Source organism: Syngnathoides biaculeatus, chromosome 14 (genome assembly GCF_019802595.1).
Source record: "Syngnathoides biaculeatus isolate LvHL_M chromosome 14, ASM1980259v1, whole genome shotgun sequence".
Classification (NCBI taxonomy): domain Eukaryota; kingdom Metazoa; phylum Chordata; class Actinopteri; order Syngnathiformes; family Syngnathidae; genus Syngnathoides; species Syngnathoides biaculeatus.
Window position 1 is genome coordinate 27,611,693 of NC_084653.1, and position 16,466 is coordinate 27,628,158.

Below are 16,466 nucleotides of genomic sequence, written 5' to 3' on the forward strand. Positions count from 1 at the left end.
GAAGGTGGCGGAGAAGAAAAAGGGACAAAGCAAAGGCGGATGATTAGCGCCGGGCCCGACGTCACGCTGCGTCCAAGGCGGCGGCGAGTCTGCCCGGTTCTACCGAGCGGGCGGGGCGCCTCCTCCGGTTCCTTATCGAGCCAGAACCCGAAGACGGCCTTCGCGCGGACAATCCAGCGGCTCGTCTAAATGGTGTGGATGTGCTTCACGAGGGGGGGGGGGGGGTAACGCTCACCCGTCCAAAACTACTCAACTGGTTCAGAAACTAAAACTGAATGATTGCGGGACAAATTAAAGACGCAATTCGAGGATAAAAAGAAAGTAGTGTTAATATTCGGGTACCGAGTTCCGCTCGGATCTCTTTTGTCTGATCATTTTCATGAAATTTTAAGAACGTTGGTGCAGAACAATTTGCACAAAACTAAATGCTCGTGTCGCGTTATCTTGAAAATATACTGACGTAAATAAATGCCTTAACGTGGCTTCCAAAAATTTTACAAGACTAAATTTTTCTGACATTCTGCGATATGTACAAGGGAAACAAGGTTCCTTATCAAGTTCTAACTTCCAGCTACGCTTCGGTGTGAAATTGCGTTGGATTCGTACGCGATTTGTTCTTGATGTCATTACTCACTGCAATACAAGGTGTTATTTTCCAAATGAGAAATAACTTCAAGTGGACTGAATTTTTTTTTCACTCCAGTTAATAAACTCAATGAGATCATCAGCAACCAGTCACGATTTTTAACCATCAAATGTGAACTAATTAGAAATGGCAGATTTATGAATTTGAAGTGATTGACCTTGCTCATGATTGTATCAAAACATCTGAAAAGCGCCGTCATTATTTTTGTGTCCGGACTCCGTCAAACAAACAAACCTCGGGTCCACGTGTACAGTACTAATCTAAGCATAATGCAAGCAAACTGAAAATATTCAGTATAGCATAGGGTATACTAGTATACTCACACTGGAAGTCAGAGTACCGTATTTTCTGCACTATAAGGCGCACCTTCAATGAATGGCCTATTTTTAAGATTTTTATATATATATATATATATGGCACACCGCATTATAAGGCGCACCTTCAACAAATTTGCCCATTTCAAAACATTTTTCCCCCACATATGAGGCGCACTGGATTATAAGGCGCACCTTAAATGAATGGCCTATTTTAAAGATTATTTTTTATATATATAAGGCATACCGCATTATAAGGCGCACCTTCAACAAATTTGCCCATTTCAAAACATTTTTTCCCCACATATGAGGCGCACTGGATTATAAAGCGCACTGGATTATAAGGCGCACCTTCAATGAATGGCCTATTTTTAAGATTTTTTTTATATATATATATATAAGGCACACCGCATTATAAGGCACACCTTCAACAAATTTGCCCATTTCAAAACATTTTTCCCCACATATAAGGCACATTGGATTATAAGGCGCACCTTCAATGAATGGCCTATTTTAAAGATTTTTTTTTATATATATAAGGCATACCGCATTATAAGGCGCACCTTCAACAAATTTGCCCATTTCAAAACATTTTTCCCCACATATGAGGCACACTGGATTATAAGGCGCACCTTAAATGAATGGCCTATTTTAAAGATTTTTTTTTTTATATATATAAGGCACACCGCATTATAAAGCGCACCTTCAACAAATTTGCCCATTTCAAAACATTTTTCCCCACATATGAGGCGCACTGGATTATAAAGCGCACTGGATTATAAGGCGCACCTTCAATGAATGGCCTATTTTTAAGATTTTTTTTTAATATATAAGGCGTACCCCATTATAAGGCGCACCTTCAACAAATTTGCCCATTTCAAAATATTTTTTCCACATATAAGGCGCACTGGATTATAAGGCGCACTATCAATGAATGGACTATTTTTAAGATTTTTTTTTAATATATATAAGGCACACCGCATTATTAGGCGCACGTTCACCGAATGGCCCATTTCAAAACATTTTTCCCCACATATAAGGCACATTGGATTATAAGGCGCACCTACAATGAATGGCATATTTTTAAGATTTTTTTTTGTGTGGCTATATAAGGCACACCGCATTATAAGGCGCGCCTTCAACGAATGGCCCATTTTAAGACATTTTTTCACATATAAAGCGCACCGGATTATAAAGCGCATAGAATAGACACTACAGTAGCGGCTGGGGTTACGATATGCATCCATGAGATGAAGTTGCATCAAAGGCTCAAGATTGATCTATATATGAGGCGCACCGTCGGCATTTGAGAAAATTAAAGGCTTTTGGGTGTGCCTTATAACGCGGAAAATACGGTATTTTTAGTATTATGTATGACTGAAACGTTCTGCAGGTGTTCAGTACGGGAAGAGCTTTGCACGACATCGACACAAATACGACACTGCGTGACTGCAAGTATGACTCCCGATCGTTCCAAGAGTTCAGGAGGTCGTCTCCAGTTGTCATCGTGAAATGCTTCGGTAGGTGCGGCTGTTTTGGTTAGCAACCGACCAGCAGGGCCTTTGAGCTGCCATAATAAGTTCAAACGCCTTTTTTTTTTTTTTTTATATTCCTGACGGGGAAAGGGAGGTGTCTCCTTGGGGTGGGGGGGGGCGTTTATTTGTGATTTTAAGTTATTTAGAGTGAATTCCTTTCAAAAGTAACGATCACGAAAACAAGACAATGAGCAACTCACCACTTGCGGACTCCCACCAGGTGGCGCTGCCCGTGTCCCCCCCCCAGCGGTGGTAAACAATACCGAAAAGATTACAGCCGCAGCCCAGCTCGAGTGGCTCATAAATTCAGTCACGTGATCGCGCACGAAATATACTCGACGTCAAGAAACGGCACATCTTCTCACGAGTGCCTGCACACAGCAGGCAGGCCTTTAATTAGAAGATAAATTCATTTACAGCTTAAATGACATTCAGTCATAAATCCATGATTTTTTTCCACTTCAGAATATTAGCAGCGTGTTAAAAAAAAAGCTGGAACTCCTCAACGTCATTTTCATTTTCCTCCAAACAATTTCAAATGGAAACACCGAAGTGCCTACGTGAAAAATGGAATGAAAAGGGAATGTTGGGCTTTGCTCTAGACATAAGTCACATTTCATAACAACTAATTCTACACTCACTCTTTCCGGAAACTTCTTGCCGCGTCTTGCACGGAGTCAACCTCTGCAAACGACTTTTACAGCCGCGGACTATTTCCCATCGCGACGACGTACGCGGCCTCGCCCTGGCAACTCCAAATGGATAAAGTGACCGGAAAAGAAACGAAAAGCCGCCCGCGGTCAAATCGGACGCGAAGGAGCCTCGCAGCCGAATACGCAAACAAGAGCAGCTTTTCCTCCATCGATCCGGCGTCGCGTCCTCGCCGCTTGATGCCGCCGTTTGGCCAAAATTCAAAAGAAGTCTTTTCATCCAGCGAGGGCGTGAACACGTAAGAGGGGGAAAATTAAAAAAAAACACGGAAGCTGAGCGTCCGTCGGTCGGGACGGGTGCACCTAAATGTCGATGAGGTCGTCGCCGCTCTCGTCGCTCTCCACCGTCAGCTGGCGGGTCCACCACTTCTTCACCTCTGACCCCGAGGAGGCCTCGTCGTTGCCGGGGTTCATCTTGCACACGATGGACCGGACGCTGGTGCGACCTGACACACATGCGTGCGCGCACAGATCAGAAACTACACACCCACACATTTACAAAATAAAAAAATGGAGCTGAGAACGGTCGCCATGTTAAATTTTAGACTGGACTTTTAGTACTCGGGCATCAAAGATGCCACCTTTGAGTTGAAAGCCTGTTTTGTGATTGGTACTTATTTTATTTTTTTTAAAACCATTTTTACTCATTAAATTGTGTTTTTAGCCTTTGTCGGAGTATCGGCGCTTGTTTTGCATTTTCACCGGCAGCCACAATTGCGACTTCGCAGCTCGTCTACGACGCTACGACGGCGAGGAACTCCGGCCGAACGCGTCCTGCGATAAAGCGCGGAAAAGGGACGAAGCCTAATCTTTCTGTCGATGTATTAGCCGCTAACGGACAAACTATCGGCTGTTAGAAAAGGACAGTCGCAGTTTTCAGCGTTCAGGATGGCAGCTGAAGACTTCGATCTTGCTTCTGCGTCTCACGCGGCTCGACGGCTCCAGACCAAGCACAATCACGAGGTAGTTGCTAAATTAATGTACAACCTGTGATGAAAATTGGAGTGGCGTAATGAAAATCCGTTTTCCGTAATTCCCGGGCCTACAGAGCCCACCTGCTTATAAGCTTCTGCGATAACCAGGTGCGCTAACGCTAGCGCCGATTCACCGTGTAAACCGCGTCGGATGTCAGTCCCTTTTTGACAATGTCAGCGGGAAGATTTTTTTCTGCCTTTGAGAAGGTCGCCGGCCGGCGGGTAAGACGCATTACGAGCGGGGCAGACCTGCGGGAAGCCGCCACTGTCCCAGCTTCCTCTGCGGCTTGCCCAGGTCGGAGGAGTCCTGCCTGTAGCCGCCTCTGTCGGACAAGGTGGGACTGAGCAGCTGCTGGAGGCCGCTCATCTAAACGAGGAGGAAACGGGCTTCGGTGAGCGGGCGGCCGCCGACGTGACGTTTCCGGCGGCGAGCGGGGGGGGGGGGGGGGGGGGGGGGCGAGACCTCGGGCTGCGACGGGCGGTCCGGGTTGTCGGCGTTGCGGTCCTCGCTCGGCACGGTGGTCTCGATGCTGGGCGGGTTGAGGAGGCGGCTCAGCTCCTGCTGCTGGCTTTCTCTCAGGCTGTGGATGATGCTACACGACTGCTGCTGCTTCTGGAAAGCCGGAGAGGGCAAAGCGCCGTTGACGCGCGCGTGCCGAGTCGGCGGCGGCGGCGGCGGCGTGGGGGGACTCACGGCACGGATGCGTTTCAGGCACTTCTTCAGCCACATGCGGATGGTCTGCTTGGCGACCTCCTCCTCGATGGTGTACTCCAGCTGTTCCCGGGCCAACAGCTCCTCCAGCTGGAGAGACTTGCGGATGTCCACCGAGCGATAGGACAGCATGCTGCCGGCAGCGGCGCGGAATATGACACCGTTATGACAAGATGAAGTGCAAATTCTAACAATCACAGCCCTTCGTTATTGCAATTGCGGGGGTGGGGGGTGGGGGAGACTACAGCGGAATGCTGTTCTTTTCGTCTCCGCTAATGATCAATTATTTCTGGTGGCGGGTAAGTTGGTGCCGGTGTGAACGGAGCTTGTCTTGTCTTCCCCGGTGACAAACCACACGCGACGTCTTTATCCGAGGATGCCGAGTGCTTTTAAAAAAAAAAAAAAAAAATCAAACGGGACCCTCAACGGGGAACCATAGCCAGAAATAGTTGAGCCGCAGTCCAGCTTATCCTCATGAAATAGCCAAACTTACAGCGGTACAGTAAGTAGAGTACAGTACACTTCCACTCCATTCAAATTTTAAATACCGTATTTTCCGCACCTCCAACGAATGGCCTATTCGGAAACTTTTTTTTCCACATATAAGGCGCACAGAATAGACGCTAGAGTAGAGGCTGCGGTTACGTTGTGCGTCCGTTAGATGGAGCTGCACTAAAGGCTCAATCTTGATCCATGCATAAGGCGCACCGTTGGCTTTTGGGTGCGCCTTATAGTGCAGTAGCAATCATTTATTTTTTTTGCCCCCAAAATTTATTTTGGTAAACTTTAATTTAACTCAAGAGCAATACATTTTAATGGAATCATTGTTCAAGAAGGCAACAGCCCCCCCAGCCACCTTCCTAGTACAGTGCTAAATCTTAAAAGTGTGCAAAATGTTATATTGGCCTGTAATATTATGACATACTTTTTAGAACTAAAGCATCTGCCTCGTTTTTGAACTGCATTTGAAATAATGTTGTACGTTGGTTGTGACAAGTTTAAGCCTCGGACATGCACACATGACCAAAAAATGTGCGAAAACTTTTTGACTTCAACAGTTGTGGCAGGTTTGAATAAAATTTGTTCAACTGATTTATTCAATCGCGCAAATACGGTTTCCATTGATACGGAAGGATAAGGAGCCATCGTTGTTAACTTTGGCCACAAAACGGATGCAACGCACCTCATGACGGGATTTTCTCAGCCCATCAGCGAAGGAAGGTAATAACGATCATAAAAACGTTTTCAGTTCAGAAAATGGATCGAAGCCACCACGAAAGGCGGAGCTGGCGAACGTCGTCACCTGAGCACGTCGTGGAAGGTGACGTCTCCTCCGCTGTGGAGTCGCTCCATCTCGTAGCACATGTGCTTGAAGAGCAACTTGTCTTTGTCCAGGTCCACCTCCAGCCGGCCCCTGAGCAGCCGCAGCAGGAACTTCACCCTGGACGTCGGGATCACGCCCTGCGGGGCGACGGAACGAGAGAAGGTGAGCGAAGGAGCGCGGCGGCCAGGCAGGGGACCGCCGGATTCTTCCCTTGTGGTTTTCCCCCGCGCCGTGTAATTGCTCACCTCCCGCTTGTCGTCCACCATGTTCCAGATGATTTGGAAGTGCCTGAGGTCGTTGTAGCTCAGCAGCTGGTCCTCCTCGGTGGAGTAGAACAGCGAGAAGTTCTCCACGATGATGGCTGCGTGGCGACAACACAAGTACCGTACTCCACTTGAGCGTCTTTGCAAAATTCAGTTCCCGCACCGCCTCTTCTAAATCCATCGTGACATAGCTGACGCTTTGCATACAGTAGCGAAGCGGATCAACAGCTCTCGCGGTGCAAAAACTGTCAGCGCCATCTGCGTCTTGCCGAGGAGGCAGAGGGAGCACAATGATCGACACCGTCCGTCAACGCTGAAGAATACACGCTGTGTGCTTCCTTCATGTCTGGATTACTTGCTGAAATTAGGCCCTTTCCAGACGGATTTCTTGAGTGATTTTAGGAACGTGTCTATGTCTGAAGCCATCTGTACAAGGTACTACAAATATAAATTAGCTGTATGCTAACCTGGGGACACTTGGGCGGTATTTTGCTGGCGTTCGTTGAAGTATTGTCTCGTCTAAGTTAAAAAAAGAAAACCCAACAGTTCATTATGAACTAGGCCAACATTTTAGTTGCACTAAAGCATGCCGCTCAGTGGAAGTTTCACTCTACAGCAGGGGTGACCAGACTTCTACTTATCAAGCAAGAGGGGGATGATGATGATGATGATGATGATGCTCACAAACCGTTTTAAGGTTAATGTTATGTTGCCTCCTATATTTAAAATACAAAATTAGCTATTTGTGCACTGTATTGTCTGCGCTTTCGTCCTGGATCAGGCTGTGTGCCAAGGTGGAATTTTCAAACGACACACCATCTCATCCTGCACTTTCTACTTTGGCTTCGGACCACTTGGAAAAGAGAAAATCTCGTCCAGTTTAACCAATTTTCCTTCGATTATTCACAACAACGGCATTTCTTTTTAAAACGTCTCCATTAATATCGAAAGTAAACATAAGCAGCGTGTCTAGCTCGTCTTTGCTCTACGTTGCCCGGACTGTGTTGCTAACTAAAGCGGCGGCAGTGGACGCTGTCATTCTAAAACACATCGATGGGCTGCTTAAGTACCGTAACATTTGCAATTACGAGTACGTACGTCTTTAAGAGGGGCTGGGGGGGATGGGGCGGATGTAAGGTAAACTAGGAAAAACAGAGTGCGGGGGAGCAGCGGTCGTTGTTACCGAAAGTTCCGTGTGCTACCTAAAAGAAACCAGTGGCTGCTTCTTTTCATTTTTGACAGTACGTATGGGAATTGCGCCACTGGATGCAACAACCAGTCATCCCTCACTCATTGAATCACTTTGCAAAATGCCACAAACTGAATAGCTGCACGTTATACTTTTTTTTTATTTTAGCGGCGCCAGGAAGCGAGCGCAAAGCAAACGCGGGCACTGACCCACGAGAAGGTTGAGCATGATGTAGGCGATGATGACGTAGAAGGAGCAGAAGTAGATGAGGGCGCCGGCGTAGTTGCCGCAGTCCGTCTCCCAGTAGCGATGCTCGTCCGGGGTGCAGAACGGAGCCTGCACCTGCGTCGGGAAGACCTTATAAAATTTCAAAATGTAACTGACTCTGCGCCTCAATTAGTTACTTCCGTTTCTCCCAAATGGAATCGGCTCTTGTTAGTAGTAAGTGTAAAATGATCGGAGTTCATGGAGAGGCGATTGCTGACACGGCATTAAATGCTCAACACCTGAATCTCGTGCAGTGTGGACGGGAAGCATTCCAGAAGATTCTGTCATCGGGATACAGTATTATTATCGTCATCATTCTGACGATTATTAATGTCACTCCACCATGTTGTGCGCATCCTTGTTGATGTTATGCAACTCATTTGCTCTTTCATCTAACCTCCATTTTTATCTGGCATAAATTGTAATATAGCGGTGGGAAGTATTTAATATTCCCAAAAAAAAAAAAAAAAAAAGATTTTGGAATGGATCATCAGCTTAACGCTTTGCAGTTGGCCTAACGTCGTACGAACACGGCTCAAAGTGCAAAATGAAAGCCATGCAGACATGACAGAAGCGCTTCCTTATTTTTTTGGCGCACTTACCATGCAGTCGTGCATGATTTTATTCCAGTCCTCCCCTGTGACGATGCGAAAGAGGACGGTGATGGCTTGGCCCGCCGTGGAGAAGTTGGCGTGCCTGCGAGGCGGCGGCGGCGGCGGCGACACGGAACCCGGACTCAGAACGGGCAAACAGACCCCGCCGCGTTACTCCGGCCGAGGCTCACCGGTTGATGTTCTCTCCGTACTTGACGGTGCCGAAGAGGACGACGCCGGCGAAGGCGTAACAGAGCAGGAGCAGGAACATCCCCACGATGATGAAAAAGCTCTTGTACATGCTGACCACCACGGTCAGCAACAGCATCTTCAGCGTCACCTGCACACGTTCGCAGGAACGCTCAAAAGTTATTGAGGCAAAAATGGAGCACACGGCTGTCGTTCTCCCGAGCGAAACGAAAATCATCAATTTGGTCTTTTCTCTACCCTGGTCTTCTCGGTTTTGCTCTTTTCGCTACTTTTCTCAAGCTGCTTCACCTCTCCTGGCGCCGCCAGATTGCTTAAGCGAGATCAGTCGCTGTGATTTGACGCGCCATCGCACTCGCAAATCTGCACAGTCGAGCACCAAATATCACACACGTAAAATTTGTTACAAGCAGAAATGCATAGATATGGAAAGACGTCGCTTATTTTGTGCATTCTCGACATTACTTTAGGTGTTTATTTCATAAAGGTTGGTAACAAAACAAGCCTGCTCCTAAACAATCAGGATTCACCCGGAAACAGGAAATGCAAGTTGACCGTAGTGAGCATGTTCGGAAGTTTTGCCAAATGCGCACGTTCGGAGCTTCTTCGCCTGCTGCGAGCGCAGTTACGTCAAAAGTCATCAACATCATGAGCCAAAAATTGAAATTGAATGTCGATTGACCTCTTGAAAAATGTTCGTTTGTTTGCTGTGTTTTTAAAAGATAAAAAAATTATGATTATGGTATTAGCTAACAACTACATACTCTGGGATAACACCTCAGTCAGTTATTTTAAGGTCTTGAGATTCCATCCCCAATCACACCCGCAACTTTATATCTGGGGGCATGACTGACCACACCCGCACATTTTTTTCAAATATGAATGACTGCGAGATGCAAAATCAAAGTATTTTTACATTCAGCCGGTTATAAAAATCCAACACGTAGCCTCCAAATTGAAACTTCCAACTATGACAACTAATGGGACGGCTGAATGCGCTAAACTGCCTTCTTCTTCTTTTTCTTTCGGCTTGTCCGGTTAGGGGTCGCCACAGCGTGTCACCTTTTTTTAATGCGCTAAACTGTATATATTTTGAAACAAACGCACCCGAATGAAACTTGCATTAGTAAAACCGTTTCTAATCTTGCATACAAACTCTGATCAGCTTGGATAGAGACATATTTTTTTTTAACATTTACGCTCTTAATACACACTAAAGGAAATTTTCAATACGCGGATTCTCACTGAATATGGACCAGAGTGTCGTCGGAAGAATACTTGCCCAATTCAAATAAAAGACTTACATGCTTTCCACATATTGTGAAGAATCTGAAGACGATCACACACGTGCCCATCATGTAGGTATATGCATTCTAAATAGAAAATGAATAAAAGACATACGTCAGGTTGCCGGCGCACGTCAACGTCTGGCGTCACGACGCAACGTTCGATCGTGTTCCCAACCAGGAGAGCAAAGTGAAGCACAATCCAAATGACGCCGAGCGACGTCACCAGCAGGTCGTAACGGTTCCGTCGACTCTGCCAGTAACCGGCCGGAGACATGGCGATCAGCTTCATGGTTACCTAGGCGACAACAGACGGCGATCGTCGGCCCGACGCTCGACGTCGAAACGGACGCGGCCGAGCAGGCTCACCTCCAGGACAAATATAAAGGTGAAGACCACCGACATGGTGGCCAGAGGAAACGTCACTTGGTCGTCCACGTCCCACTAGAAAACGAGTCCGTCGAGTTAGGTTTACTCGACGCTTGACGTCTCGGACGCCGCGTCGTCCGTACCTTGACCGAGAGCAGCACCGACTGAGCCAACACCAGCACGGCGATGCCCCGCTTGAAGAAAGGGTGCTGCGTGATGTCGTACATCTTGGCCCGGAAACCGCCGTTCTCTGTCCAGGTCGCGCACACGCCGATTAAAAAAACTCATCGTAATAATACACTGAATTATTTTGGGGATGAACCAACAGTGATTAAAGGCGCAAAGTTTGAAGCGATGTGGTCCAAATACCCTGCGTGTATCCGTGGTGTCCTCTAGATGGCAGTCAAAGAGTTCTCAATGGAACAGTGACTTTTCATTTTTTTTTTTTAAACCACCTTTTTTCCCCTCTTTTCGTGTTTTTACAATGCAGTATCAATTAAAAAAAAAAAAAAAAGTAATTAGTTATGGACAACTCTTTGTCACTGTGTATCAATCTATCTAAAATAAAAACGTGGTTCTCCTTATTCGTGTTAACCTCAACTTAAGTTGACACACGTTGACTCCGCTTGTCGTTGAGCTCGTCCAATTGTGTGATATATCGCAAACAATCAGCACTAAAAAAAAAGGGCGATCGATGCAAAGATACAATCAGAGAAAAGTAGTGTTAAAGTGGTATGACAATATTAGAAATACAGAATAAATGGCGTGTGATGACTACATTAGTCGTGAATATAAAGCAGGGGTGCACAGACTTTTTTTTTTTTAACCCCAAGATCTACTTTTCAAGCAGGCCAGCCTCTCGCGAGCTACCGACAACGACAGGCGAGGGGACCTTTCCAACTCGGAAAAGCGAAAATCTCATCCGGTATAACCACATTTTCTTCAATTATTCCCATACGTTGCATCTTAAAACAACGGCATTTCTTTTTTAACTTTCTCCATTAATATCGAGAGTAAACATAAGCAGCGTGTCTCGCTCGTCTTTGCTCTACGTTGCCCAGACTGTGGACGCCGTCATTATAAAACACATTGATGGGCTGCGTAAGTACTGTAACATTTGTAATTATGAGTGTACGCAGTTTAGAAGGAACATAGGCTGACATCCCGCGATCGACCAGTCGATCGCAATCGACGCATTGAGCACCCCTGATACGAAGACAAAACAATGAGCACACGTGACGGCAGCGGGCTCCACGGGCCAACTAGGAAGTTGCAAGCGCCATCACAACGTCAGACGTCCGCTCCGACTTTAGAGAGTAGATGAGGAAAAACTGCCCCATCACTCCATATCCATGTTTTCATAAAGGTGTTGCATGAATATGTGGGAGCTCTTCAATTGCCAGCATCAGCGGACGGCCAAGCGCAAAGCGTATTTATCGGACGCTTTGCTTGGATTTCCTCACAATGCGGTAGATGCAAAATCCAGAAAAGGAGCGCGCGACGATGCGCCTTCGATAAGACTCAAAGTCGTAGTGTACGTGTACTGTACATGTGCGCGTACCCGGACGAGGAGGGAGGTGGAGAGGTTGCGCGATTTTCAGGCGACTCTTCAAATCTTCCCATCGTCGCTGGTCCACAGTCAGCAAAGCTGTGCCCTGGAAGGACCAGAGAGCAAATGCAAAAGTTTAAATCGGAGGCCTTGCCGCACAAAATTTGAGCGATCAAAACACGATACGACAACATCAAGTCGAAATGTCACGACGGTAAAGTCGGGCTGCTTTGCATTTTTAAATCGGAAATAAAGCAAATACTGTAACAATACAGTTCACGTTGCTGCACGTAAAATTGTGTGAGGGCAAAATAAAGTTCTGGAATTAGGGAGGCAAGAAAAAACAATGCCAAAAGCAATGAAAACGTAATCAAGAAAATGGACATAATGATATAAGACGTAAATGGGAATTTGGACGGGACAAAGCCAGAAAAAAAAAGAGAATTTTTTTTTCCCCTGGGAAAAAAAAAAAAAAAAAAAAAATCACAATGATACATGCGGTAAAGTTTACATATTCAAAAAATGTTGGAAAATCCTGAGAATATATTCACAATTATTCAAGATAAAAAAAATCCATAAAAAGTAGCAATACTTCAAAGAATTTTGTGAATTTTCACTCTCCTACTCCAATATAATATTGTCCTTTTTCGATGCGGGCCTAATAAATTTAAAAAAAAAAAAAAAAAAAAAAAAAGCCCTCAAGCCCTCACCTTGTTTTCATTGAAGTTTGCGATGACGACGCCCACGAAGAGCGTGAGTCCGATCATGCACCCCAAGAAGACGAAGACGTGGATGTAGATGCCGTGGATCTGCCCACACGGAAGATGGCGCTCAAAAAAGACAAAGTAGAAGGGGAGCCGGGTTCCGCAGAGCGCTCGGTACCGGTCCAACGCGGTGAATGATGACGTCTCGGACTTCCACCCATCCTTTCAGCGACAGCACCTCGAACAGCGCCAACATGGCGTTCCCCACGTTGTCGAAATTGAAGTTGCGAGGGTTGGCCCTGGAAAGCAGCAGAAGCCAATTCATCACCAAAAGTACTCAAACGTTGCAGGACGCTTTCAATCAAGCAAGCGGCCACGTTACCAGACCCTTGGAACCCAGAATCCGGGCTTCTTCTCTCCGGGTTTCAGTTTCAGGTTGAGATTTTTGGAAACGCTGACGTTAATCCGGAAAATACCGTGACAGTCGGCCTGCGAGCGACACCCACAAAAAACACAGTCACGCTATTTTGAATGAAGAGCAATTTTTCAAAGAAGTCGAAATTCCCCCAAAACGATCACGCTCAACGTTCGTGATTGCGGTTGTTGCGCTGGAGGACAAATCATCAAATTCACGTTGGCTGTCGTAAACTAGCGGCTCGATAAAGTGCGCCACTGAGGTCATGCGTCCTAACAAGTTGAATAAACAAACTTTCCCGTGTTTGCCTTCATCGGCACCGACGTCTTAAAGAACGTCGCCGTGGTGGAGCCACCTGTTAGCTCCTGAAATTGCTAGCTTGTTAGCTCGCATGCAAGGGTTCCTTAAGTGTCTCTGTTACACGAAGCAAGGCCGTGCGGTATTGGACGGAGCCAAGAGCGCGCCGGTCCGGTGCCGCTAACTGCGCATGCCTCTTCGCCACATTCCTTTCGATTTCATCAAGTGCGGAAAAACGACGGGATCCCGTCCATTTTTATTGCACAAAAGATGAGTCGACGTCGTCATCGCGGCGACGGGCCTTTTTGAGTTATTTAGGTTTAGCCTGCCAAACCTGTCTGAGAACGTGGGGGTCATTGCACTTGGCCAACTTTCCGGCAAACAGTTGAACTCCGAAGCTGGCGAAGACGAGCATGAGCGTGAGAAGTAAAATGGAAACCTACAGGAGGGAAGGAGGGAGAATAAAATCAAACAAAGATACAAGTCAGAACAGTCTACTGAAATAAAACCAATTTCAATTTTGTTTTCGTCGCCCAGTCACATCATTCGGTACACCTGAACAATACTGAATGTTTGCAGGGTTCATACAAAATTCGTGAAAATGTATAACGGCGTGTCAATCTCTCGTAGCGTCTTGTGTAGGCGAGTATGTCAGCTAATAATCGTGAGAAGGATTTGTTTGTGTCGAACACTTTACCTACTCAACGCGGTTATTTACGTACAGTTGGTTCATGATTGCGATCACGCCAGAAGTGCTTTGACACTTAAAACCTTGCGTACTTTGCGCCATCTTGTGGCAACTGCATACAATTACAAAGCCCTTTTTTTTTTTTTTTTAGGAGGGGCCATCAGTTATTTGCAGAGGGGCGGCGTCGGGAAGGGCCAAACAAATATGCGTTCATCTGAGATGACGCTGGCGAACCCTCACGGGACAAGCCGAAAGAAAAAGAAGAATGAATTATTTGTGCATTTTTGACAGAGGGCAGGTGAAGGGGGGCGGGGGCAGAGGTCATTGTACCACAGTGCCATTTGAGAGCCTGTCTTCGATATTTCAAATAAAGTAAACATTACAACGCAAACTTCCCAACTGTACTTTAACTACACAATCAAATTTGACCATTTATTATTTTTCTTGTTCACCAGTTCAAAACAATGAGTGGCGAATTTGCCACTTTTTTCAATACCTTTGAACGACGGACTTCAAGTTATCATTAGCAAAGCAAAGCAAATTTATTTGTGTCGCGCATTTCATACGCGAGGTAACTCAATGTGCTTTACGTGATTAAAAGCATTAGAAAACAAAGAGATAAAACGTTTAAAAGGGCATTACAACAAATGACAAACAAAATATATGTCTATAAAAGTCAATTCAAACCCCATATAGTGCAAGTAATATGATCAAAAATATGTGGATATATTCTTATAAAGCATGAGAAAAAAGAAGAGTTTTAAAAAAAATTGACACTCGGGGCTGACCTCACCTCTGTTGGCAACTTCTTCCATTTGTGTGCAGCGTAAGAGCCAAATGCTGCTTCACCATTTTCGCTTTGGACTCTGCGCTCCACGATTTGGCCCGAGTCAGTCGATCTCAGAGCTCGAACTGGCTTTGTATTCCGGAAGCATTTCTTTCACGTATTCAGGACCTGAATCGTGTAGTGATTTGTAGACCAGGAGCAGAACTTTGAAATCGATTCCAAAGCTGAATGGAAACCAGTTCAAGGAATTTGGGATTGGTGTTATATGCTCTGACCCAAATTAGAAAGGATAATAAAGGCCCTTTTCAGGTTCGGTTCTGCTCTCCTTTGAGCTTTTGGTTCCCGCCCTATCGAAGTTTTGGACACATGGAGCTAGCGCCTGGCTATTTGGTCCTTTACGCTCACCAGGAAAATCTCCTTGAAGCCTTTGAGGACCTCCCGCACCACCTTCCTCATCTGGGGCACCAGCTTGAAGATCCGGAGAGGTCGCAGGCAGCGCAGCATCATCAGCAGCTGGGCGCCCGATTCGGGAGGGACGTCGTGCGGCAGCCAGCACAGAAAGATGAGACTCACCTGCGGCGGCGAGAAGAAAGGAAGGCGCTCAACGGCCGGCGGCGTTCCGGCGCACGCCGGCACGCTTACCAGGTAGATGAAGATGTCCATCACGCCGCCGAAGTCCCTGATGACCGCCGTGGGCGTGAAGAACAGGCCGTCGGCCATGATCTTCAGGTTCAGCTCGATGCTCATGAAGATGACGAAGACGTACTCCCCGATCTGGGGACGCGAGGGAGGATTTTGGCGGCGGTTGTCGGGATACGCTGGCCGGCCGGACGGACGGGGGACGCCGAAAGTTTGCTTGCCTGCAGGGTGGGCACGTGCATGACGCGGGTGAAGGGCGACTCGAACATCATGGAGATGCACGAGCAGATGGTCACGATGATCATCACCCAGTCCAAATACGTCACCAGGCCCAACAGGTCGCTGCAGGCGCACGCGTTTCGTGGCGTGAATCCGGAGAAATGATACGGAAAACGGGAAATACACTGCATGCTACGTGCAACCGTTTTGCCAACAAGTGAGCATCCGCGACACGTTAGTGCAAGACGGGAAACACTTTGGAAAAGTACTTACTACAGTTGGTGGTACTTTGTGTTCTTCACCACTCCTGTGATGGGGTCCGTTTTAGATCTAGAGATGGATTCGGACACGTTTGCATTTTGACAACACACACGAGTAGAAACGTTTGGCCGGTTCGTATTCACGACTTTTGAGTCGCGTGAAAATTGCACGCTAGTTAATTTCGTACACTGGTCGGCAGAACCTCACAGTAGAGGGTAATCCAAGAAATGGAAAAACTCCAAGTTTCCGAAAGTCCAGCCTGAGTCTTGATTAGCATTGAGGCCTCTGCTGATTTTGGGTGAGGGTCTTTAACTCCGTTGCAATCCTCGATCAACGCGGGGACGGCAGCGGTTAGCTTACGCATTGAAGCGGGCTCGGACGATCATCCGGCAGAAGGTCCTGAAGCGATGCTCCCGGCCGACGATGAAGAGAGGCTTGTCGAAGTACGGGTGGTTCTCCCGCAGCTCCTCCTCCTGGACTTTTCTGCGGCGACAGCGGCGGCGCTTTAGTGACGCGGC

At 46.8% G+C, this 16,466-nt stretch overlaps 1 protein-coding gene across 10 annotated transcripts in view; it reads right to left on the minus strand.

Moving 5' to 3' along the window:
- Positions 1 to 2,851: 2,851 nt before the first annotated feature.
- The window catches only part of nalcn (sodium leak channel, non-selective), a 50,707-nt gene continuing 37,092 nt past the window's right edge, over positions 2,852 to 16,466 (minus strand). For 7 of the 10 annotated variants that reach the window (XM_061841818.1, XM_061841814.1, XM_061841813.1 and 4 more), the window contains 23 exons: positions 16,309 to 16,431; positions 15,961 to 16,017; positions 15,690 to 15,810; positions 15,472 to 15,603; positions 15,235 to 15,402; positions 13,689 to 13,793; positions 13,025 to 13,131; positions 12,821 to 12,941; positions 12,649 to 12,747; positions 11,951 to 12,044; positions 10,533 to 10,639; positions 10,390 to 10,464; positions 10,199 to 10,318; positions 10,039 to 10,107; positions 8,719 to 8,867; positions 8,537 to 8,630; positions 7,877 to 8,024; positions 6,461 to 6,576; positions 6,195 to 6,352; positions 4,874 to 5,024; positions 4,643 to 4,792; positions 4,429 to 4,546; positions 2,852 to 3,651 (listed from right to left, as the gene is read on the minus strand). In XM_061841818.1, coding sequence (XP_061697802.1) covers positions 3,509 to 3,651; positions 4,429 to 4,546; positions 4,643 to 4,792; positions 4,874 to 5,024; positions 6,195 to 6,352; positions 6,461 to 6,576; positions 7,877 to 8,024; positions 8,537 to 8,630; positions 8,719 to 8,867; positions 10,039 to 10,107; positions 10,199 to 10,318; positions 10,390 to 10,464; positions 10,533 to 10,639; positions 11,951 to 12,044; positions 12,649 to 12,747; positions 12,821 to 12,941; positions 13,025 to 13,131; positions 13,689 to 13,793; positions 15,235 to 15,402; positions 15,472 to 15,603; positions 15,690 to 15,810; positions 15,961 to 16,017; positions 16,309 to 16,431 — 2,725 coding nt within the window. In that variant the 3' untranslated portion in view covers positions 2,852 to 3,508. The remainder of the gene's footprint in view (positions 3,652 to 4,428; positions 4,547 to 4,642; positions 4,793 to 4,873; positions 5,025 to 6,194; positions 6,353 to 6,460; positions 6,577 to 7,876; positions 8,025 to 8,536; positions 8,631 to 8,718; positions 8,868 to 10,038; positions 10,108 to 10,198; positions 10,319 to 10,389; positions 10,465 to 10,532; positions 10,640 to 11,950; positions 12,045 to 12,648; positions 12,748 to 12,820; positions 12,942 to 13,024; positions 13,132 to 13,688; positions 13,794 to 15,234; positions 15,403 to 15,471; positions 15,604 to 15,689; positions 15,811 to 15,960; positions 16,018 to 16,308; positions 16,432 to 16,466) is intronic. The other 3 variants (XM_061841817.1, XM_061841815.1, XR_009798162.1) reach the window with 2 other exon arrangements.